At 36.6% G+C, this 26,188-nt stretch overlaps 1 protein-coding gene across 1 annotated transcript in view; it reads right to left on the bottom strand.

Moving 5' to 3' along the window:
* The window catches only part of LOC116707727 (solute carrier family 12 member 9), a 70,097-nt gene that overhangs the window by 8,177 nt on the left and 35,732 nt on the right, over nucleotides 1-26,188 (bottom strand). The window contains exons 9-10 of the mRNA XM_032545223.1: nucleotides 14,638-14,762; nucleotides 4,292-4,484 (exon numbers count right to left, since the gene is read on the bottom strand). Of these exons, the coding sequence (XP_032401114.1) occupies nucleotides 4,292-4,484; nucleotides 14,638-14,762 (318 nt within the window). The remainder of the gene's footprint in view (nucleotides 1-4,291; nucleotides 4,485-14,637; nucleotides 14,763-26,188) is intronic.

The raw sequence follows: 26,188 nt of genomic DNA, 5'->3' as shown, positions 1-26,188 counted from the left end.
GATAATGTCTAAGCAATGCAAGTTCAGCTCAATCTCCCGAAACTGCAAGTTAATGTGTGTCCGCGTGACTATCAATCAAAAACCAAGATACAAACACCATTATTACCATCATAATCTCTCCAACTGTAAAAGACAAAAAGACAAGGTCCCAGCAGCAAAGTCTGACTGCCTCCACTCAGCTAATCATCTGTCTCCCTTTATCTCTGTTTCCCTGTCTTCTCATCCATCAGACTATCATCATTTCACTGCTGCTTCTATCTCATCCATCACTTAGTTTTTCAATCATTCATCCCCTGCTTATATTCTGCTCCCACCTTCTCTCCTTGTGATACAATCAGCACTTCTTGCCTCCGTTTTGTCTTTTTATTCCCTCCTAAAAACAGCTGTCGACCGCCTACTATCTAGTTGCCTTTCTTTGTTGTTATGCACTAATGTGCTTTTCATCCCCGTCTCAATGTCACACCGCTGGCACTCCGGTGCACCGGCTACTGCTGGAGGGTGCAACTGTAAGCATGTGGCACAGTGTACATGCACAGATGGGGTCTTTAGCTCAGCCTATCATTTGTATTATTTTTATCAAAGTGGGCTTCTTGCTAGAGGCGGGTTTAGAACCCACTTCCACTGAATGATGAGAAGTGGGGGCGGTGAAATGAGAAGGCCCATTTGTAAAATGAATATAAGAAGATGTTAAGACATAGATTTAAAGTTCATAGAAATGATTAATTACCTAATAAGCACATTAAACCCAATACAGGAGCCATATTTACGTTGTGTATTCAGGGTGCTAAATGAATGCCACATAATGTAGCTTATCTCAACATGCCTTAAATCAGCTAATAACTGCTATTTGTTACTGTCTACGGATTGAGACCAACACTGACCAGAAAACTGGTGTCTTTTAATACTGAGGTTCTGGTCCAGTGGCACCAGAATATGAAGGAGTGGTCTGTACTTCAAAAGGAACTTCACAGATTCCACTTATGATCAATAATTTATTGCCTGTTGATAAAAATGGCTGTCCATCCTGAACTTGGTTTGGTTTGAGATTTCTTCCTAATAAAGTTATTCCTCTTCACTGACCCGCTGACCTTTCCTCCCGAATGGTGGGAATAGCATTGAAATCATGGTCTGAATCCAAAGTTTCCTTTGGAATTTTTTATCGGAGATGTACTAAAACAAAAGTCTTCTAGTGATAAAAACAAAAATTTTTTGCTTGGTTGACCCAAATATTAGATACTTTTCTAATTAGTAAAAAAAACACCAAAATTAAACTTGGGCTGCAACTAACAATTATTTTAGTAATTAATTATTCTGGCGATTAATCTAAAAAAAAAAACATATTGGCACATTCAGAAGATTTTTTATTTAACCCATTAATCTTTTTTATACAATAATAGAAATAAATTAAAAGATGCAAATAAATAATTAAATTCCTATAAAAAAACAAACAGTTCATTATATTGACATGGTATTACCGTTTTGCATGCTCTATTGTAGCAAAAGATGCATCTGGAGCAAAAAGAAATACTTCTTATCAATATATATCAATATATAAAAAGCTTTCTCTTAAAGCAGCTTCACATGCTGTTTTAAGAGCCTGTGAAGCTCTTAAAACAGCTGAAATGTAATTTTACTTCTACTTTACATTCAATATGACCATTAAACTGCTCAGCTGCTGCTATTACATGGTGGCAAAAAGACCTCCGTCTTTGTCTTGTCTGCATGTCTGAAGCCATGTAGGTGATCAAACAAACAGCTCTGCCTGATTGTGTGATTTTATAGAATATCAAAAACAAAAGGAGTGTGAGCAACTTTGTATGAACAGCACAAGATTTGTCATGTTTTGTTTTGATTGGATTGATTCCTTGTGGACAAATGTCCTATTTACGGTGAGAGCAACAATCAAACACAAAGATCCCAATCAGAGGTCAAAGTTAAAGTCTGCACACCAATTTGTTCCATAATTCAAGAGGAAACCATGTTTTCTTTACTGATGCTGCCACCACCTATAATCCATACAATTATTGTTCTCCATTGTTACTCTAAGGTACTGTATATGTTAACTCTACTTCAAGCTTGTTTAAAATCTACAATAAAAACAAAAAAGACTTTGCTTCTTAGAGATTCTCAAAGAACAAACAGACTGCTTTTCTTCACTTTCTTCTTCTACTGCTCTCCAGTTTTCATTATTTGTTGCTATTTCAACTGTTAAATTAATATTTTCTCAGTTTTTTTTCTCTCCATAGAAGCTGCACCTGGTCTAATGTTGGCTGTCGTGCCTTTTCTGGAGGAAGGCATCGGCTGAGATAATGCTGCCAACAATTAAGCATTCTCCCTCTCCAACTATTAACGTTTTACTTTTCATTAACATAGAAAGTACCCTTATATCAGTTGTTCTGTTTCTTTTTTGAGCATTCTGCTCTGTCTTCTGAAACCCCCAGTCGGTTGTGGTAGATGGCAGCTTGCACTGAGCCATGTTCTCCTGCGTTTCCTTAGACAGAAAACTTTTTAAAGTAATTTGAAAAACAAACTGAGCTTAATGCGCTGTTTGATAACAAGGATCAATTAGGAATGCATGTGTGGTTCATTTAACCTGAGCTATCTCTGTGGTTATGCTGCCTTTGATTTAAGCTGGTCTCTCCAACCTGCTGCTCTATGTACCATCCACAATGACTCTTGATGAAGAACCAACTAATGAAGCTATAATAACAAAAACAGGTTTTATCAGTTTCTTTTATAGAATACAGTAATTGCAGTTGATTTCCAAAACAGAATGACAATTAAATTACCAGAAACATTTTTCAAGACTTATTGTTCTAGTTATTTGATTGGAAGTGTGAGCTTTTTAGAATTACTTTCCTCAACATCCCACAGAATAAATTTTTTCCATCCCTCTTTGCAAAAGTTTAATATTTTTGAAACATAATAGAAATAAAATTGTTGTTCTTATGCTGATGGAGGACTTACTGACCACTTTTCTCCACTCCCTTGTCATTACTGTCTTTAATTTCTATTTATACTGCTGTAATTATTTTCAAATTTCCCCTATTAGAAATGAGAATAAAAAGACTTCTGAACCCATGACTTCTGTTTGTGTTTCTCTCATGTCTGAGCTGGTAAAGGGAGTGGGTTGCTATGCTAACAGATGTCCTGTTAAAGGTTTCTTCTTGCTTAGAGGTAGTTGTTCTTCTCCGGTTTCAATCTACTTTGATAAGAATTAAAGTGCATGGAAGAAAGAGTCGAAGCAATCAAACCTTGAAAAACTTAACTGATTCCTGTTTTACAAGCTGCTAAAGCTGGATATATTGCACCTGTACTGAATTATCTGAAGTGAATTCGATTCTATATTTTAATATGAAGGGGATCTGTGCAATGGATTAAGACGGATTTCACTGTGAAAGACCAGAAAAACTGATAAGAAAAATGTTATATTTTTCTGGTCAAAATAAAAATAAAAGTAATTAAAGTGACTGCAGTTTAATTCCTTTAATTTATTTCTCTCTACCTATATCTGATAATGATTTTGTGGAATTGAACATGTATCCATCTATTAAATTTGTACTGCTGAACAAAGTTTGTTGTTGGGGCTACTGTGTCAAGATGAAGAAAAACCAAAGGAGGGAGGGGTTGTGAGAAGCAGAGAAAAAGAAAATCGTGTTAGGAAAAGCACAATAACTTAAGTAACTGTAATAATGTTCTGTCTCTTGACAAGCTGCTGGAAAACCCAGCCAGCATCCTCCTCCCTGCCTGTAACCTCCCGCCTGAAGCATTGGCAACGGCTCCCCTCGGCTGCAGGCCCTTCTGACAACATTGGCCCCTCTTCTTGAAAACAGGCAACAGAGGACACAGCAAGCTGAATGATGGAGAGCGTGTGTTTGTGCCATAAATGTAGAGAGTTTTACTGAGGGAATAGATGCAGATGTGTGTGTTTGTGTGCTTTTCTGTCTGGTAAGCCTGATATAAACTTGATAGATGCTGGCTGTAGGAATGACAAGCCTTAATGTGTATGGTAGAGAAAAATAAAAAAGCAGAGGGAGAACGCGTGTGTGTACTTCTGCTAAATGTAAAACGATTGGGAGGGGCAGTGGAGAGCGAGACGGGGTGGGTGTGTGTGTGTGTGTATACGGGCATCTATAAAACTGATAGAACGATTGCTTGGCAGAGGTACAGGATCGTGTAAAGCGGAGGGGATGAGATTTTAGTTGCTATAGAAATGACAAGCAGTATTGAGAGCATGTCTGCGTTTGTAGGCGTGCGTGTGCATGCGTGTGTGTGTGTGTGTTTGTCAGACCTGGTGGAAAATGAGAGCCTGGCTGATGTATCCCCAGCTGGACGTGGGGCTGAGGTAGTGAATCAGCAGGAGGAGGAGCAGCATGAAGGCAATGCTAGCTGAGGCGTAGATGGCGTTGATGAGGAACATCATGATGGCACAACCGATGATGCCCAGTATGCAGGTATGCCAGGTGAAGTAACGAAACGTGGGCCTGAGAGGGAAATAAGAGGGATGGAGGTAAATCTCATAGTAGAAGTTGCAGAAAATTGAAAATGAATAAACACGAGAGTAGAAATGCCGGCCTGTGAAATTTGAAAATATCTCCATGAAGAAGAGCACAGTGGGAAAAAAGACAAAAAAAATAAAAAACTTCCATTTTAGAGACTTTTTTCAATACAAAATACCCCAGAGGATATTTATGTCTCTGGTCTCCAATTTAGTTGAGGTGTTTTCATTTTGAAATTAATTATTTGATAAGTATGTTTTGGATGAAATTTCAGCAAATCATCTTGTTTTTGTTTCAGACACAGGAATCAGAAGTGAACTAGAACTTGTTGGCCACATCACTTGCCAGCTGTACTGTACTTTAATATGCTCCCCTTAGTAAATGAGATTTAATTACAAGAACAAACTTTTGCCTTTGTGCTTTAGATTGTAATTGCTCAAAAAAACCCAAACATTTTAATTAAATAAAGTAGACATTTAATGGGACATCTTAAATAGAGGTGCACCAAGACATCAGTCAATGACCGGAACGGGACAATTTACAGCATGTCCTGTCCTGTTGGGTGAAAGACCTGTTGGACAAATGACTGACATCTTTTGGATGGAGTTGTTTAACTACTAAATATTTTTGTAGATATGCATCAAAATGCACATTAAAGCCAAGTTTAATGTGTATGTTACATATGAGAGTTGGTAGCTGAATGTGGACATAATGGAAATCAGTGGGGAACTTGTTACTGCTGGGGAAAGACTTTGGCATCTGCTGAGCAAGAGCATTCAGTGTGGGCTCCAGACTGTCAATATTTAGTCACATTTTGTTACAAGTTTCAAAACTTGGAAATATGGCTTGATATTTTTTTTAATATTATTGTATTTATTTTTTTAACTCTCCAAAATATTAGGTACAAACAACACAAGGGAGCAAAAATCTATGAGAAAAGGAACTTCATAGTTTACTCTACAGAAGTGTAATTGTATCATTATTTACCATTAATAAATTTGTGTTTTACATTTAGAAAACTTTTACCCAGGTAGCATAATATTAAGGAAACATGAAATTGCAATTTTGTTTAATATTTCAATGAAATGGCCCGCATCAGCTTCACTACTCTCCTCCACATCACACCAAGCCCCCACAACACTTCCTAAGCTTTATCATCTTGGTCGCTAAGAGGTTAGATTCCTTTTTTATTGACTTAGGATCAAAATAAGTGTGGCATTAATGCGAAGACAAGATCAATTAAACCCAAAGCGATGCAGATAATTAACCACTGCTTGCTGTTGTAGCTTTCTTAGAGTTTGTGTGCAGAAGTCTATAATTAGTAAAACAAAGATCTGTTCATCTCACATTATAGGAACTAGATGGAGGTGTGAGATACACATTGGATGGAAAGTGAAAATTTTTACTGGATCATGTAATTGACCCCAATTTTCCTGCAGCACCTGAAGGCGTGTAGATGAACAGCCATAAAAATGGAAGAAGCTTTAATTACACACCTCAAATGAAACATGGTGGGTGCTTCCTCCATAGATCAATACACATTTTTTGACTAAGAGGCAAAAATGAACAATCAATAAACATGAAACTGAAGCAATGAGTAGCTCTAAGCAGAGAAGAGAGAACTGAGAACACAAAGTTGTTAAAATAGTTGGAGCGTGGAGGGATTGACAGATGAGACCAATGAAAACTTGGGTGGATCTAAATTTATAAACCTGAAAATGGATATTTTGAAATTACCTTTCACAGATGGTGAAAGGTAATTTCTTGTAATGGGCTTGAAACAAGCTCCCTCTGTAAAACAGACAGTAATTGTGCCTGAACATCATCATATGCCAGGCAAGTCCAGATTAAAATATCGGAATAAATACTGAAAAAGTATTTCATAGAAAATTCAGTATCGTATGCAGAAAACCTTTTATGATAGACACAAATTGTAATAAAGTATTGGCCTATAAAATTTAGAAGATTAATGAGAAAGGATGTTCCTCCCTTATGATAAAAAATCATAGGAGAGTCTGCTTGTCTTTTAAGTCATGCTTCAATTGACCAATAAAGTTCAATGATCACAGAAGGTCATTCAAGGACGTTGTAGTTAAAACAGTTTCTCAACTGAGATATCCAATGCCAGATGAGGCTGTAGCATCGGGTTACTGTCTAACATCTTGTAAACAACATTCAGCCACAACTGTCCATTAATCAAAGATGAATAATTACATTTACTGACAGATTCGGTTGGTGACAAATGAGACCAAAATAAAATTTGTTTACTTGATCAATCATCCACACCCCTCCTTATGAGGTGAAAGCTGATAAATATTGTCCAATAGTCTGATTTATGAATCAATAGCACAATACTGGCATTTCCTTTAGGCTGAGTTGTATTTGGTGTTTAGCAGAAATTAAAGACTCCACCAACAGTAAATCAAAAATGTTAAGGATTGGGGAAAAAAATGGCCAATAGCAAATAAGTGCTACTTTTGGCTCATGGCCTAATTGTCCAGAAGACAATTTGGTCATGTGTATTTCATTAAATAGCCTAAATGGGACATTAACTATACATTAACCTTCATAGGATGACAGCAATGGACAATGGCAATATCAGAAAAAGTTCAACAAAGAAAAAGTTCTCTCTACCTACATAGTATGTCTTATTTAACATGCAATAAGAATTATAAACAATGATGGGCATTTGATTGCCTTACAGTTCCCCAACATGAGCCGGACAATACATCAATTCTCAATAAAAACAAAAATGAGCAACAGGAAAATGGAAAAGGACTGCTTGCCATTTTGAGTAGTATAATATTTCAGGGTCCATAAATTCAAATGCATCTTGCAAATATTGCGTTTGGACAAATCAGATGAACATCCAATTGTATTTAGGCTCACAATTGATTTGAATCAGAATAAACAAGATAATAAAATTCAGAGAGAGAGTGTGCTTATGGTTAATCTTTGTGATAAAAATGTTGGACAATCACAATCCCCATCACTATTGCAATATTCAGTCATAATTTGGAATTTCATGCTTTCTGAATGTGCAACACTGGGATAGACACTAAGACAAGGTTCTCCAACATTGTTTACTTTCCATTAACATTGTACCTGAAAAACTATTATATTACTATTATATAAAGGAAAACTTTATACAGGGCTCCACTTTGGTAGAGATTTTAGCCCATCGTTGTTTGTTCTGGCTGTTGAATAAGTCTTGAAACTTTACTTTTATTTCCCCTTGACTTGATCACTTAACGCAAGCATTGGCCACCATTTTCCAATCTCCCCCCATCCGTCCCATCTGAGAGTGGAATTAATTACAGTAAAAGCCTGCCCACCTGGTAAACCATCCCCCACTCATCCTTTTAGTTTTGCAGGAACCGTTGCTGCTGATCAGAAGGGCTCCACTTAGCCACCTCCCCATCTCCCATCTTGCTTGCTCTCCCGCAACTGATGTCACTTAGCTGACACAGCAAAATCACCCTAGACGAAAAAACTTGCCACAGATCAAGTCCTTGGAGATATAAAAAGGAGGAGCAGCTAAGATAGAGAGTGGAAAGCTAGCTTGCGGCCAAAAAATATACGTCATAACAGAAGGAAAAGTGGGGACAGACACACATTCAGGGGAAGACTGCCAGGAGATGCCACATTCTATAAGTGAGAGGTCTGAGTGTGTGAGACATTACGTCAGGCTGCCTCTAACATCAGGGAGGGACCAGCTTAGACCGATTTGACCTTAAGAAATCTGTACTTAATTGATATTGGATCAGCCTGGTAAATGACAACTATTTCTCCTCATTAGGGTTGTATGAAGGAGAGTGTGACTTAAAATTGGAGTTTACTTTCAAGTTTGGATGGGGCAAAAGTAGAGATTCTCTCAAGTGTTGTATTTAAAGTGCCTGGAGAAATTTAGCTAAGATTTCAAGTTGTGAACCTATTAATGACTAAATTCCAGAGTGCTTTTCTCAGTATAACTTATTAAAATATAGCCTCAAGGTTCATGAACCGTCAAGGACCCAAACCTGAAAAAAAATATTAAACGAGGCATTTTAATGGTCATTCTGAAATTTCAAGTATGGCATTGATCACGGTTTCTTGTGAGCCAGAAAAGAGAAAAAAACTTAATCAATGACAATTGATAAAAGAAAAATAAAAAAGCCGTTTCACCTCAAAAATGTGTGTATTTCAGATTTTCTAAAGTGGCATTTTGTTGAGACTGAAAGTATTTTAAGATGAGTGAAACTATTTTTGTTGCCATTAGCTTTAAAACTAATCTCCCTTTAATCAGAATGAATGTTGTGTCCAGTTTAAAAGTAAAGGTATTGGATTTTGAGTAATCAGTTTGAAATAAAATAAGAAGAAACAAGAATGTCAGTGAAGTCAGTGCTAGAACTAGTATCACTGTCACAGAAGTCACTCAAATCCAAATTTCAACTTCTAATATGGCTGCTGTACATAGAAAACACTTTGTTTTCTACCAAAATTCCCAAATTCAGGAGTTGCATATCTCAAAGGCCAGTTACATCACATCAATACAATGAATGCTGTCTAAATCTGAAGATTAATACAAATGTGATTCAAATCTAATTATGTTAATATCTAGAGGTACAAAAATTTAAAGTTCGAAGAAGTTGTGTTGTTTGGCTTTTGTCATTGATGTAGATATGTTTTAATACAATTTTTAATAAATAAAACAAACTGAAAACAAAGAAAAAAAACCCTCCAAGTCACAAATGGGGATTGCCAGCAGGTGTATTTTTCTGGTATGACTATGCAAAGCTATATAAAGAACATCTATTTTCAATTTGTCAAGTCTCTCAGACATTGCTATTTGTCTGTCTCAAGGTCACAGCATTTGCTTTTTTATTATTATTTTTTGGTTTCAGCAAATATCCTCTGGCACTTGTGTATTAAATCTTGGCCAGTGACTGTGTAATATAGTGTGCATTTGTGTTTTTCATAGTGAATATTCAAGTGTGTTTGAGTCTGTAGTCCAAGTGGCCACAGAAGCAGGACATAAAGCACCCTCTGAGCAACACTTCCTGTAGCTGAAAGCACCAGTGATAAAGATGCAGCCAGTACCAGTCACTGTACACAAGACACACTCACAAAAGATAAAAATACAAACATTCTTAAGATGAGAACGTTCAACCACACACTTTTCGGAAAAAAGAAAATTTGACTATGATGACAGACAAAGCACTCTCCAAAGTTACCGCTCTCTTGTTGGAAACACACATAGACACGCAGACACACTTAACAAACAGGCATCTTTTCCGCTACATCATAATTTCAGCCCCTTCCCTCCCCTACACAGCAGCAAATTCAAGGGAAAGGGAAATATTTCTGCTAAATTAGTTATGCTAATTACAGAGCAGCTCTCAGGGGGAGAGAAAGCGCTAAATGGCTTTTAATTCTTTTCGCCTGGAAAGAGATGTGGGAAAGCGCCAGACAGAGAACAGAGAGAAAAGAGCACACACCAAAAATGTGAGGAGAAAAAAGAAAAATTAAACCAATAAACACAAACAACTGGCATTAAAATTAGTCTGGTGGCACAGCAACAGTGAACTAACTGAATTAACAACTCAGGGGAGAAGGCCCAAAATAGGCAAGCATCCAGACAACAAGTCTTCTTATCGGCTCTGGGAGCCCCAGGGCCCCTGGCCAACAGGGAGGGGACAGTAGAAAAAGTTAGAGAGCTAACTTTGTGTCAGGCTTTGCCAGCGGTCACATACTGATAATGAGGCCTGAGCCGATAGTACACAGTTCTGTACATCCAAAGCACCAAAGCAAATGTTGGCTTTATTCTCTCATACTAACTTAGAAGTGTTTTACTGTTGGAGAAAACTATTATTTCCTGGCAGTCTGGTTCTGATCGTTTGTGATAATAGAAGTTACTCTAACTTTGGAGACTAAAGCAAAATCTTTTAACTTCCCAGAAAAACTAATCACCCGCAAACATTTCAGCATAAATGCATGGGTGTTTGTTTTTCATAAAGATAGATAACAGGGAATGTTTTCTCTTCAATACAGAATAAACAACTCATTTCATGACAGCATGAGGGTAGGATTTGAAGAGACAAGTGTGTATACCGCAGTTCTTACACTAATACTGAGGTGATCCTAATGACAGAACAGTATTGAGAATGTTGTTTTTGGGTTTTACAAAGAAAAAAAAAGTTGCAGAAATCTCAAACTGTATATTAAAATGTGTAATGTTTAAGTAAAAGCAGTCGAGATATATGAACCAATAGAAAACTCAGAATCAGATGAATGCACATTAAAAATACCTTAAATACTGAACTGCAGAGCTATATAAAACAGTAAAAGGCAAATTGAGTGAATATATAGTACTTTTTAAGTCCTACCAACTACTTAAATAGACTCACACTCACTAGTGTTGTAACCTTGAGAGAGAAAACAGACAAATAAAAATAATGCTATTATTTACTTTTTGCTCTTTTTTTTTTTTTTCCCCATTTTTTTCTCCGAAGAGTTTTTGCGGTGCTAGTGGCTCGTATTTTTTTCTACAGAAGGCAGACAGGAAGGAGGGTGAGGAAAGGGGGGAAGACAGGTTGAACCCGCGACGTCCGCGTCGAGGACTAAGGCCTCCAAACGTGGGGCGTGCTAACCCCCTGCGCCACCACAGCACGCCCCTACTTTTTGCTCTATTTGTAGTGTAGCTTTTAATAGCTTGCTCCTCAAAACGATCACTGATTTTGTTCCAAACTAAAGTGTACAATATTCTTCCTCGATATTCAATCGATTCTGAGTAGATATTAAGTGTGAATACACAGATAAGGAGTGTAGTTTGACTAACTGTACAAATCACAGTTAATAATAAATGCCCTTTTTTCATCACCTTTACATATTCAGACCAGAAATTTTACTTGGGGCCCCTTTGGTGGCCCCAATTCTGTCCTCCAAGTGCTGCTTCTTTTAAACTGTTTTTTGATCTTTTAGTTTTGCATTATTCATGATGTTTATGGAGTATTGTATAAATGCATAATTCATACAAGAAAAAGTGTTCTATCAGAACATAAAGAAAGATAGAAAGAAAGTGTCATAAACACAAACACATTTAAAAAAATTGCATAAAATTGGTAACCAATTAAAATATCATTTAGCTTCTATGGGAAATATCATGAATAAAATGTTAAGTACAGCAATCAGAACAGATTACTTGATACAGTCAGTACAGTCTCTCTTTTGTTGTGAAAAGCATTGCTAAAAGAGAAAAAAATATTAACAAAATAAAATCCACAGTTTGCACTACTGTTTTACAACCAGCACACACCAAAATAGGCCATGATTTTTAAAAACCTGTGATAAACACAACTTCTACATTAGGGACTAAAGCATGAATGTGAATGAATAGGATTCTTTTTGAGCAAAGGAAGGGAGATAACTGTTTAAATCCTAGACGACGATGAGTAAAAATCCATGTATAATGAGCTTCAAAAGACAGACCAGTGACTCCTGTTCTGATATTACCAGACGTGGAAATCTGACAATGAGAATAATTAGGCTCATGAACCATCCATTACATATGACCAGATTTATAGGTCATTTCTTTGTTCAATGACAGTCATTCTGGCATGTTATTTTGCTACTGTGAGGACTGAAACCATTGTTATTAGGGCATCCGTGCGTATTCAATGCTCCAGCCCTGCTTCACTGCTTCAGGTATACATCAGAATAAGGCATTTACTGAACTGTCAGCCTAGTTCATTCATGCAGAACCGGCATGGCTGTACTTTCACTAATCCAATAAAAAATTTTGACAATGCACCTGAACTGCCATTTCATCATGAAATAATTCAAAAGAGTCAGACAAAATTGGTTCTGCTGCATTACACCACTGGATGCTCCTACAGTTGTGCAACGTAAATATGACCATCTTTAGTGTGCAGGCACACAGACACACATGTACTAAAGCACAGTGGAAGACAGAGTCACAAAAATCTATTCATATTCTATTCTATTTCATGTTCAACATGGTTTAAAGAAATATCTTCAGAAGTTGGTTATTTCATTTAGCATTTGCTCTGGAAGCTGAAAACAAAACAGCTAGTTTTTTTAAATAGCTTTTAAGAAAATAGACACTGCAGGAGAAATTGTATAGCAGTTTTGGACCACACTTCTGAAAGGGATATTAGAATAACTAATCAAAAGTGATGGGCTTCTTTATATTTGCCAAGTTGAAATGTTTACTTAAGAAAAACCAGAACATACCCACTAAAAATAATTCTTATGTCTTAGCTTATGGGTATATTTTGCATCCTTTTTTCTCAGAAGTTAATTAAGCCAGGAGGTGGCATTGGAAACATCTTACAGGTGAGTCTTTCCATTCAGGTAAGTTACTAAATTCCTAACCTTCTCTACTTGGATTCAGATGATTGGATGGTGATCAGACTTGAAACATAACCCTTTGCATTAATGTAGACTTAAAAAGGACAATATTAGAAACATTTAAAAATGTATGCTTTATATAAATTTGCCTCGACTGAGGTTTAGTGGAAACACCACAATTGTGAAACTGTGATTTTTCAGATATTAGCTGAATATCTTAAAAGTTTTGTGCATTTGTAATGGAAACACATCTACTGTAGATGGTGATAATATGAAAGGTGTTGATGTTTTCTCCTGATATAATGCAACTGAAGACATTTATGAGAGAAATAGACATCTTGAAAACTGTAAAGATACAGATAGAGCTCCAGACCAAATGGACCAACATGAACACCATGATGGTGACCCCAAATTTGCTGAATAATTCACAACCAATCAATTTGTGATCATATGATAACTCTGGTTGGGAAGATAATAACGTCATAATATCAAAGCTCTGTTGGAGGGTCTGCCAGCTAAACGTGGTGACATATTGCTGCACATTGAATCAATATGCTTTATGTAACTTTTTGGATAAAATCTATTTGTATATAAAATAACACTAAGTGGATGCTTGACCTCACATTTTTTAACAGTCATCACTTGGAAGCCGAGTCATCTGAAAATTTTCACTGATATGGATAGTTCTTTCAGTTTATTAAAAGCTAATTTAAACATTTGTGAAACATTAGTAGTATGCTCATCTTAAAGTTGTAAATAAAATGTACATGTGAAAATACATAAACAGAATCAATGAATGCATGTTGTAATACTGTTTTCTATCTGGGTAAATTATTATTTCTGTGAAGAATAATCACAATTTGATCAGAAAATCTCTTCAAATGTATTAATAATAACTGATAATCACTATTATTGAGTGTGAGTCAGGTAGCTTGTTGCTATTCTAAATGTTAAAGGGATTTAACAAGTAGTCCTTTATATTGTTTAGGATCCTTTAAGCATCTCCCTATTTCAAGAAGATCATTTGAGCTGCAGTCTGCTGATGTGTCTGCGATAACAGAAGCTTAAGTGTCGTTAACATGCACTGCAACTCATTTCTGAGTATTGCCGCAGAAGAATATCTAACTCTTAAACCAGCACTGGATGCAATCTGTCAGAACAATAAAGCAACATGTGATGTTTATACTATTTCATTCCTCCATTGCAAATAAAACTCAAGTTTTTTTTAAATATTTCCTGCAAGATGAAGCCCCCTCTGGATAAACAGTATGTTTCCTGGATTGAGGAGGATATTTTCTACACAACAACATCAGCAGCTGACAGGGAGATGTGAAATGACTCATAAAAAGGTGTGTAGTGATTCAAATTCCAAACTCTGGCTGTGCCATAATATCATCCAGTCACATAAACCTCCACCATGTCCACAGGTAATCTGAGCGATGCAAGAGAATATTATCAGCGAGCTCTTATAAATCAGGATCACTGCAAGTGACCAAGGAATACGAATTGACTTGTACACACAAACACTGTAAATTTTAATCTCTAAGCATCACCACGCATCATTACCCCCACATCTAGCTCAGGTCTCACCCTCAGTCGGTTTATTGTTAGTCCCGGTTCTCCATGAGGCTGTAAGCACTGGCCAGTTTTATGTTTTTTAATTAGTATAGCATCACTGTAGCAGCAGTGAGCAGGCAAACATCCTCTCCCACACAAAGATATAAAATGTCAGAGAATAAGACAAAAAAAACAAAACAAATTGAGGTGTGTGTCTGTTCTGTATGGGTACCTGAAATTAGGTGCAGAGGCCCATTCCAGGGCAAGGCAAGCCAAGTCCACGGCAGCATAAACCAGCAGGAAGAAAATGGTCACAATGCTGGCGATGGTGTTGAGCTTTCCTGAAAACAGCACCAGCTACAGAGAAAGGAAGGACAAAACAACATTGAGGGAAAAATCAGGAAGAGAGGATTAACATTCAGAAACAGAAACATCATTACCAAGTTAAAATAAAATACAAACATTTAGCGTTAAATTTTATGTGGGATTGGAGTGAAAAAGTCATTATGCTAATCCTTTTGAAGGATGTTTAAAAGCATGTTAAAATTTGCCTCTGAATATTTATTGAACTGCTCCTTTTTTATTTTACATTGACCAAATAAAATAAGAAATGTGCATTTTTTAGTAGTTTTATAAACACATGCTCTCACAAAAACAGACCAATTAAATGCAGTGCTTCGTTACTAAAAGGACACACAAAGCTAGAGTTACATGCACTAACTACCAGCGATGTTCCTCTAAAGTGGAGTTATAAGTGTTAGACCCCAATTCATTTTAGCAAAACATTTTAGTCCAATGTGCTTGTAAAAAGCCTTGTGACTGGAAGCAGTTAATTTTTAACTTGAACTCCCCGATCCATCAGTTGCTGGTAAGAAATTTAAAAAGCAAATCTTATTTCAGATCAGTGAACTTACTAAACAAATATTCTAACAGGCCGTGCTTATAACACCACCTTTAGTGGCTTGGTTAAATTCAAGCCTTAGTGAAAGGCTTGAAGTTAGCCATTTTCAGAGTGCTACTATTTCAGGCTGAAGGAGAACGAGAAAGAGCAAGACTTTCAGTATATAGGCTTTACAAAGTACAAATCAAAATCAAATCAAAATCAAATTTTATTTGTATAGCACATTTCAGCAGCAAGGCATTTCAAACTGCTTTACATCATATCAAACACAGAAACACAATGCAACATAGAATCAACAATCAAAACACGACATTAAGTCAGGTTCCATCAATAAATTTGTAATTGATTACGTTTCAAATACAATCCTAAACAGGTGGGTTTTTAGTCGAGTTTGCATCCATAGAAGGTTTACCTGTTACACTCCTACTGTGTTATATGGAACAAAATACCTATTGCTATTTTTATTCCCACTCACGCTCACAATCACACAGTTTAAAACGGTGTAGACAGCATTTTAATGGGCTTCTGGCACAAGGTGCCGTACACCTCTTTCATGGAATTTCGCTCTAGGACTCCGTCGTCCCTCACGGATTTTTGTGCAATTCTATGGTACCTGTTAGTGTCTAGAATTTACAGGGTTTGTGTTATGTGCAGTGACCCTCAGTCACTCGCCGTTTTTCTTCCGGCACAAACAACAAAGCTGCTCTGTTTCATACAGTGGAGCTTTTCAAGTTCAGAGTTAAGGTAATTATCTACCTTATGTCTCTCTTTTCCTACAATCTGGAAGACATTTTTTAGTAATGCTAGCTGTTAATTCATCAACATTAGATGATAATTTAAGATGTCATCATCAAATTATGATTTGATGATGACATCTTAAATTGTTATCATCTAATGTTGTTGATAGTTTAAAATGATCCTCATTTTAAAATAAAAATGTTTTACAGTGACTGCTGTGAGTTGGCCACCACATCTACTAAAAAATAATTAATGATAAGTTGCAACTTAGGGAGACTAATAAAACAAACAGCTGCTGCTTGTATTTTATTGCAGTTCTTAAAGGAAAATTGGGATCAAGCAAAATATACTCAAAATACTGCAGTGTCATGTGACACAGAACTGCAAGCCAATTTAACAATGTGGTGAATTCAAAATGTAACAGTTTCATTTTAGCAATATTATAAATGTGAAGTTTGTCAAAATTTGTTTGTTTATTCTTTGAATTTATTCTGTTTAATCAACAAGTTGTTTCTTCAAACATTTATTGGTGTTTTAAGTTCAGTTATGTTACACTTATCAGTTGGTGGTTACCATAGTAACCAGTAAATGACAGCTACCCGCTACAGCAGGGGTGTCAAACTCCAGTCCTCCAGGGCCGCAGTCCTGCAACTTTTAGATGTGCCTCTGCTGCACCACACCTGAATAGAATAATTAGGTCTTTAGCAAGGCTCTGGAAAACTGATCTACACAAGGAGGAGGTAATTAAGCCATTTCATTCCAGTGTTTTGTACCTGTGGCACATCTAAAAACTGCAGGACACCGACCCTTGAGGACTGGAGTTTGACACCTGTGAGCTACAGAGAAAGGAACTGGTACTATATTTTAACATATATTTTAGACAAATTTGATAGTATGCAGTGTTTCACGAGTAATTATGCTGTGTTTTATATATGTTTTAACTGTTATTAATGTTATCCATTTTAGCTACGTTTAATTTTACAAATGTGAACTGTTGCTAAGACTTTTACAGGGCGATGATCGAGAGCATCCTCTGCCTCAACATGACTGTGTGGTATGGTAGCTGCACAGCACTGGAGAGGAAACAACTGACACGGGTGGTGAGAACAGCACAAGGCATTGTGGGATGCCCCCTCCCAGACCTGGACTCCATCTACACAGACCGGGTCAAGAAGAGAGCTGGATCCATAGCCATGGATTCCAGCCACCCGGGCCACAGACTGTTTGTGCCGCTGCCATCAGGCAAGCGGTACAGGAATATACGGACTACAACAAATAGAATGAGAAACAGTTTCTTCCCCACAGCCGTCAGAGCCATTACTCCCTGCCGCCCCCCCCTCCCACACATATCATAACCTCGCAGTCACACATACATATCCCCCACCCCCACGCAGCCACACTGTTCTGCACTTTGCACTGTCACATTATCTGTACTTTGCCATAATTGGACCTGCTGCTACTTCTTTGGTGTGGTTGAGTGCCTTTAGTTAATTTAGTTGTATATATTGTTATTATTATTATTGTGTGTTTGCTTATTTATACTGTATATATTTGACCTTTTGCACGGGAGCTGCAATGGAAATTTCGTTGAATTCTGTTCAATGACAATAAATGCTATCTATTCTATTCTATCTATTCTAACTGCTATTAACTGCTGTCAACTGCTGCTAACTGCTCATTGGGAGCTATTGCTTTGTAGTTTGTTTGGGGTTATTTATTTTTATTTTATTTAATGTATACAAGCAGAAGCTGCTGGATTGAAGTTAACCACCAACTCGATTTCCTGTTGGAATAAATACAGTGAACCTGAAAGTGTCTGCCATGATGTCAATCTACTGGACCCGAGACGAACAAAGAAGGGTTCCAAAAAGACTCCTGTGAAAAAGAAATGTATTTCTAAATAAACCCTTTTCAGCCAGAGCAAATTTTCTTGAAAAAACACATTACAGAAAGCCAAACTTTTGATAGAGTTAACACTACTTATAATCACCTGGTTACACTTTGGTTAATTTTGGTCATCACATCAGGCATACATCGTGTCAGGAGTAACACACTTTCAAAAATGCATGTTATTGCATTTTCCAGGGGGGGCTTGTAAGAACCACAGGGTGCAGTGGCTCCAGTGAGGAACCAACTGATTGAGGCAAAGGTTCACTTTTAATTAAGATGGTATCTAAGCTGCTGCTGGGCTACATGAACTCAGTTATGTTAGCTGTGACAGCTGCGTGACAGCACAGCCAAGTTTGGTCCCTTGTTATTTAAATTCAAAGCAGCTCATTTGGAGGGAGAGTTGTACATCTAATGAGACTTGCTGCATAAGACTGGAGGTGCAGAAGCTTTGTTCTGAAGATGACCATGATATGAGTACTGCTCCCTGCCATGTCCACTGATATCAAAATGTGTGAACATACCTAAGCACAATTTACCCTTAGCTACTCCAGAAGTACAAAGAAAAGAGTAAAACCTAGTTTAAGCCAGATATAATTATTGTAAGATGTTGGTAATTTACAAAATTGTGAGTATAGTTTATAAACTTTTAAACAAAAATACAGAGTTGCTGAATAAATGTTTGTAACATTAGCAAAGAGAAGCAAAACCAAATGCAAATTCAAAAGCTTTCATATCTGGACAACAAATGTATATGTAGAGTCACAATTCAAGGCTATGCTAATAAGCTCAGTTTAAGAACAGAAATATAAACCAGAATTAAACTATAAATCACTCAGAGAAGCTGTGGCAAACTAATTCATAAGCCTTTGGGTTATTTTTATATGAAAATACTTTATGTGACATTTCTAATTAGATCTACAAATAAAAACCACAGACAACTTAACCAGTTGGTTCCTCAGTGGAGCCACTGCACCCTGTGGTTCTTACAAGCCCCCCTCAGCCAAGTAATCATTAAAATAAGTTTTAAAAAAGATTCAGGACTTTTAAAAACCCTGGGAACACTATGCACAACCACAAAATACATTAAAAACATTCAATAATTGAGATTTGTGACTGAATAATGTCAGCTCATTTTGCTCTGATTTTACAAGGATTACGTTTATAAAGGCTCTCCATTTCATATGATGGATAAAATTGCAGGGGATGTATTGTTAGATTATTCAAAGATGTCATGCAGATAGCCATGCAGATTTAAACTCATATATATATATATATATATATATATATATATATATATATATATATATATATATTTTTTTTTTTTTTTTTTTTTTTTTTTTTACTGTAGAATTTCAGCTATAATTAAAAATATAACTTGGAGATATTTTAGTGTCCCAATGTTATACCACAGGAGATAAAGTAAAGCAGTCTATATTTTTCAAGGACAGCTGTCCTTTACATTTGACCCAAAAACAATTGGTTTCTGCCACTAAATTAAAGAGATTGATGGGGTCATTAGCAAGGGAAAATGGGTGTGCCTGATGCTAGTGAAAAGTGGCAAATAACAAAAATAAATGTAGCACACCTGCTTTGAACACAAGTTTCATAGCCACAAAAATCTTTCAGAACCCCCAGCTTTCATACCAAGTGGGTCGTATTTTTTATCTAAATCCTGTCTGCTTCATGTGTAGAATTCTCAACCAGTCCGTTTCTCAGCTGATGAAGATCTTGGTTCGCTTACCACTGAACTATTCTGAACATTTCCCAGAATCTTCAACAGCTGGAATGTTTCATAACATCACTATGTGAATGTTTAAAACACAATGACAATGAATTATTTTTTTCTACACCTTCCAAGTCCTGTATTCTGTCCTTACTCCTAGATCCCAGTTGGACGCGATGCACACACACACCCCCACACACGCATATAAACACACATTTCCTACTGATAAAGAAACATGGCTTAAATCCAAACAACGAAATAACATAAGTATAACAATAATAACATAGTTATTCCATCAAATGTCAAGCCTCCAGGCATGTGCTTTGTTTTTATATTTATCTTGGTTTTGTTTTTATAACTGTAAAGAAAATAACATTGACGTCACAGTATTGAGCCTTCAAAGTTAGTAAATCCACATGCAAGTAATTAACAGCAAAATCTCTCTTTATTTTAAGCTCTAATATTTTACTGTGTTTTTGTTGGAGTTTAGATTGCATGTGATTCAAAAACATTTAATTCTAGTTTATCGGACTAACATTTCCATTGGTGCCAATTAGCCTCTAGATTCCTCTCTCATTTTCTCTGTGTTGTTAATTGCTGGTAATTGCAAGTTTTTTGTTTTTAAAAGTGCTGAATAAATTAAGTTTGACTGAATGATTGAAACTAAAGCACAACAGGATCCAAAGCGTAAACAAAACGGAACGTCAGCTCAAGTCAATTATTCACAGGCACTCTAGGTTTAATGCTGTACTCAGACATTTGGACAATTTTCATTAGCATAAAATCAGGTAGACCCATCAAAGTAATTTAGTGTGTTCACTGTGCGATTGAAACTCATTACAAACAATGAGCTGTATTTCTGACTATGGCATTAACACGTTCAAATTTAACAAACTGGACATTTTCCATCGTAACGAACCACCCTGATGGTGTGTAAATCTCAGCGTGAGGTCGACTGTACTGAGCTCTGTGGGCTTTCCATAATAAAGTGTGCTTTCTTTATCTGCATACAAGCTGCAGAGGCTGATCCCACAGAACAGAAAGATAACTGCTGCACTGTGCACACACAGAGCAGAAGCTTTCTCTCCAATTATCATGTGTTTTATGACTGGCTGTTAAGAAGCTCCACTGAGTGGGAGCATATTTCTCTGAGCTCAAGGGCATGTTGTTGGTGTTTACAGAGTGGAGAGGGATGCGCCAGCATGCCGAAGACTAACTTTGTAACTATGACGCTGAGGTAAAAAGAAAAGGAGAGAATGGAGGATTGCTAATGACAGGAAGTTGAGATTAATGTTGTCACATTGACAGGTGGTTAGAAAAAGGGAGAAACTGTCTTGGGATGAGCAGCAGGAGGAGTGAGTAGAGAAAAAGGGGAAACATGTGAGGTGAAAGAGACAGAAAGGAAAATGAAAATGAGAAAGTGGGCAAGAGAACATCCTGACCTCTGGCAGTCAAAGTTAGTGGGTGTTTCTCCAGTACTCCCCTGGGAGCCTGCTCCACCAGAGCATTAATTAGCCATTAACTTAAACAGAGGCTAGCAGAGACGACTGCTGTGACTGTACACTGACTGTGAGGTGTGCAAGTGCGCATGCGAGCATGATAAATCACTGGGAATTATTCAAGCTTGCCGATCTGAGGGATATTTTACTGGAAAGCAACACGCATAAATAGTCATGCATTTCACTAAAGTACATCTGTGCTCAAACATTTTAAATGCAACAAAGTGAGAAGAAACTGGTCAGAAAAGCTCAGGTGAAACAGCTTAGGCAGTCATCATACATATTTCAACAACTCATAGTCCCACTGTTGGAGCATATGATCAAAAATAAAATCAACAGCGGCTTTAATGTTAATGTTTTAATACCTAAACAATTGCAGTAATGAGTGGCTAAGCTGCAAATAAGGGTGTAAAACAGCCTTCTGGCAAAAGCTTAAGTAAATATTTATTCACCAGCTTCAGTTTAAATTGATTGGTATGAGCCTGGGCAGTAAGAGCTTCTAGTAGTTAGTCTAACAACAAAAAGTTGGAGGTTGCCTGTTCCTCCTCTGGACCTCCTTTGGAGATTCTTTTAGCACTGCTCCAGTGCCTGCAAGTAATTTTTTTTTAACATTAAACATGGATTCTAAATCAACTTTAAATGTATGTTTTTTTAGGTTACCAAAATATGATATCAGTAACATAGGGCTTTTATCCGAGTATTTGAATAAAGTGGCTAACCAATAGACCCCAAATTGTAAAGGTGCTGCTTATTATTAACAGAGCAAATCAACTATGCTGGTAGCCAAACGGGACAGTAAACACTTTGAATTTGTTCTCCTTGATGAAATCAAAAGACACTATAAATAACATGCAACTCTCAACAAATCAAAGGATATGCTAAATATCTAACTTTTTTTTAAAAGAAAATGTAGCAACTAATTTGTGGAGCAATGTGAAAATTTATTTGCACAAAAATACTTAGCAAATCATTGTATTCTGTTTTTATTTATCTTTTTCACAATGTCTCAATTTCAATTGGGGTTTCATCTCTCCATTTCTGCAAACCTGGCTGGCTGGACTGTAAGGGAGCACAAAGCAAGAGACATTTAGAGGTGGAAGAAAGTTTTAGTCTCCAATCAGAAGAAATTATTATTCCAATGTTACTGCCATGACCAGGAGTTCCCATTGGAAATGTTTTTTTTATGATCCGGAAGCTTTGTCTTCCAATGGAACAATAGAGCTTTGAGTTAAACCTATTTACACTTTTCTACCATCTCGCATGTTTTTATGATCTAGGATCTATGTTTGCACAAAATGTTACTTCCAACAGTGCCATTTGGGAAAACTCATGTCAACCGTGCCTACATTGATTTTTGAAGTAATCAACCAGGACAGTGGGACTAATCAGTGCCGAGTCCTTTTTTTTTCTTTCAATCTATTAGTTCTGATTTGTTGGGTATGGTACAAACGTGATTGGATGATAAATAGTCGGTTTCAGTCCTAATGTCATTTTCAATCATTTCCCTGCTCTCCTTTCTGTCTTTTCCAGTTTATTTTCAAGCTCAACTGGTCACAATCAAGTTGCAAAAATATACATGTCTGTGAATTTTTCCCCCAGTTTAAAGGTTTTGCTGACCAGTGTATTCTGAAAAAGGAGCTTCACATTATAGGGTGAAATTTCTCTGTTCTTATTTTTTGCTAGGGTTGCATCCCTATGTTTTGGTCTTTTTTTTCACTTTTTGATGATATATTAGGAACACATGTAGTTGAAATATGGTAAGTAGAGAAATGAGTTAAAGTTCTTCGTAACTATAGTCCGTGGTGATCTGGAAACAAAGTGCTAGAAGGATCGAGTCGGAACGAGAGTGAGTCATGGCCTCTAGCGACATGGTTCAGACATCTAATGAGAACATATCCCTGAGAAACAGTTAACAGAATGTCCAACTGGGTGGAGATCACACTCAGAATACACTTAAGCACAGTCTGAGTGTGATTCTGGGACCTCAACGCTGAGATGGAGAAGAGGTTAGAAAGGAGGAGTGCTTTTCTTAGCTCCTTGTTATTGCATCCTTGACCCATGAAGAGCAGCGGGGAATGAGTGGATCAGTGAAGACGACTTGAATTTACATGAAGTTAGAGGAGCTGTGAGAGGAAAGTCATTTACATGCAGCTGCAAAAAAATAGGGGCAAATTTCCATGAATCTCGTGCATTGTTGTATAGATCATTTATCAGCAGCGGTTTCTCTGTTTTTATCTAAAGTTTTGACACCGAATTAAAAAATTTTCTGGGCATGACAAAACGGCTAGCTCGGATTAACAAAATGCTACAAGAACAGATTTCTATAAATGCAATACTGCAAATCTAATATTGTGCAGTCAAGAAGGGTCTAAACAAAAACAACCTTATCCTCTCTAATCTCTTCTTGTACGTCTCATTTTTCTTTTGTCCAACTTTTTTTCCCGTGGTTTTTTTTTCTGAGAACTATAATAACAGAAGGCGCCCTCCTCTTTCTTTTCAATTCTGCATTGTCCAAGTGTTCAAAGCCAGATTACAATCAGACTTTTGTCATCAGTTAATCATCCTTATGGTGGAGGAAGACAGAGAGAAAGAGGACGAGAGCAAATGATCTCTGATGGCGGCAACGACACAGCTAACGATTTCCATCTAATTGCTTCTCCTCGGCTTCTAGAGAGTGGCGAGGGTTGAGGAGAAGAGGATAAGAGGGCCACAGACAGTGAGAAAAAGAGAGGGTGCCAATAATGACAAGCCATTCAGCCTCTAACACTCACCTCTGATAATAATGGTTTAGTCAGGGCTATTTGCCTGTATGATCCTCCGCCTCCTCTTCATCTCTATCCTTACCCTCCTGTCCTTTGCCAATATTTTCCTCCTCAGTTCAAATTTACTTTTTTCCCCCACTTTTAACATGTGATATATGAATACCACCACAAGGTGTTCCAGCTGTTTCTTTCAACTGTGCTCTAATAATATTCCTGGGTTTGCACAGCGGTTTGTGTTTAAGCTTTGAAACTTTATCTCCAGCCTGCTATTTTGTGATATTGGCAAGGTTAGCCTACTGCAAGTTTCATTGGGTTAAATGCAAGACGTTTTAGGGGCTTTCAGGGGTATTACGATTGCAATTTAAGACCTGTGTATAAAAAATAAATAATGCCTATAATTATTTAATAACATCAGCAATAAGGATAACATTTTACAACCTACATTGGGGTTATTCAACTCTGGAAAATTAAAAAGATCTTTCACTTCTAGGTTACCTGGCTACCACATCCTTCTTACACTCTATGGTAAAGCTCCAGGTCATGATGGGTCAGCACAAACTATTATAAATCCACATTTTAATGCCAAATCACTTTAAATATATATAATCAATGAATTGGCAGTGAATATTGAAATAAAAATGTTTCTAATTGGAATTCATTTTAAGCCAGTTTCAGAAAATGGATTTTTAAACAGATAAATTCTGTTCCACAAGCCTTATTACTCATCAGGGCATTGGTTGTTTTAGTACAACCAACTTCCCATCAGAACTGCAACATATGGAGCAAAAATTACACTTGGTTAAAGAAGTTGAGATTTTAAATCGTAAACATAAAGGGAAATGTTTCTGTAAATTAGTGAGAGTCACCATATTTTGCAACCGGATTATAAGGTTGGACCATTTGTAAACAGTACATTATCAAAATCTAAATTTTACACAAACTAAATTTGTGGTTGAAATTTTAAGTTTAGATTTAGGATACAGTTAGGTTAATTAGGTCTACAAAATGTACTAAACTATATTACAAGAGTGAATACAGAAATCCAACTGTTGCTGTTCAATCTGAAGCAAAAGGCTTGGTATAAGAAGAGAGGGTCTCTGATCTCTAGTGCTGAAAACCTTTTGACAAGACTTCACACTACAAACAACAAGAGTTTGGGCTGATTTTCACACTCTATCCTGGCTACCTTTCATTTATTCGCCAGAACTAAAAGACGCTCATTTGAAGCTTCATGTTGCTCTGAACTCTGCTGCTTTCAGAGCTCAGCAGGAATTATCTTTGTTTTAATGACTTCAGCAAACTATGTTAATAAAAGTCTAGGACTGCAATTTCTTCTGTATTCATTTCTTTGGCTTGCTATGCTTTCAATCCGTTTTCACAAAAGAAATAATTGAAGTTCGAACTTTTAAAAGCTACATATAATCTTAGTTAGTACAAAATGCTTTGAAATGAACATTAACAATATGACACAGATTTCCTTGACTTTCTGCTGCATCTTTTTGTTTTCCTGATTACTTTAAGGGCCATCTTTAAAGGAACAGAATAGTTGTTTCAAAGCTTGATTGTGTTTGGGACTCAAAGGATTTGTCAGCTAACTCACAATAAAAACATTCTTTGATGCAAAATCTTTAATTTCATACATTAAATAATTGACACACTTTCTTTTTATACACTGTAAAAATACACTTATTGTCACTGAACATGCTCATGATGAAATATGTGAGCAGTGTGTTTTATTTTAAAAGGACAAAGAAGGACGACTAGACAAAAAGGCCAACGTGCAAAAAGATTGAAAGAACTATAAAAAATAGCATCAATGTGCAGTATATTCCTGTAAAAAACAACTTCACAAACACAATCACTTGCAACTGACTACGGTGAAACACAAATGTTGTATTTTGTAGATGTGTCGTCATTAGTCTGTTGGTATTTTCTTTTTATTTGAAAGAAGTAGCAAATACAGTGGATATAGAAAGGTGCACACACTTGTTAAAGTTTTTCTGATAAAAAAAACCATGCTTAAGCTTACACTTAGTTGAAATTAGTCTTGATACAGATTTAGTATTCACTTTTCTTTTTTATATGCATTTTTTGTTTTATTTTCAGTTTTCTGAATGCTGTCAGATGTAAGAAATCTATGAAGGAAAGCTAGGCTGTCTCAAATGATTTTCCTGATATTTCATTATTTGCATCCTGAAATTAAAGTCTCTGAGAGGTTACAAAAGAAAAAAGTATCTCAGTGTTTATTAGTGAGGAGAATAATGACTGTA

The sequence above is a fragment of the Xiphophorus hellerii genome, chromosome 18, assembly GCF_003331165.1.
Source record: "Xiphophorus hellerii strain 12219 chromosome 18, Xiphophorus_hellerii-4.1, whole genome shotgun sequence".
NCBI lineage: Eukaryota > Metazoa > Chordata > Actinopteri > Cyprinodontiformes > Poeciliidae > Xiphophorus > Xiphophorus hellerii.
Note: the sequence above shows the minus strand (reverse complement) of the source record. Positions and strands in the feature narration are given on the sequence as shown.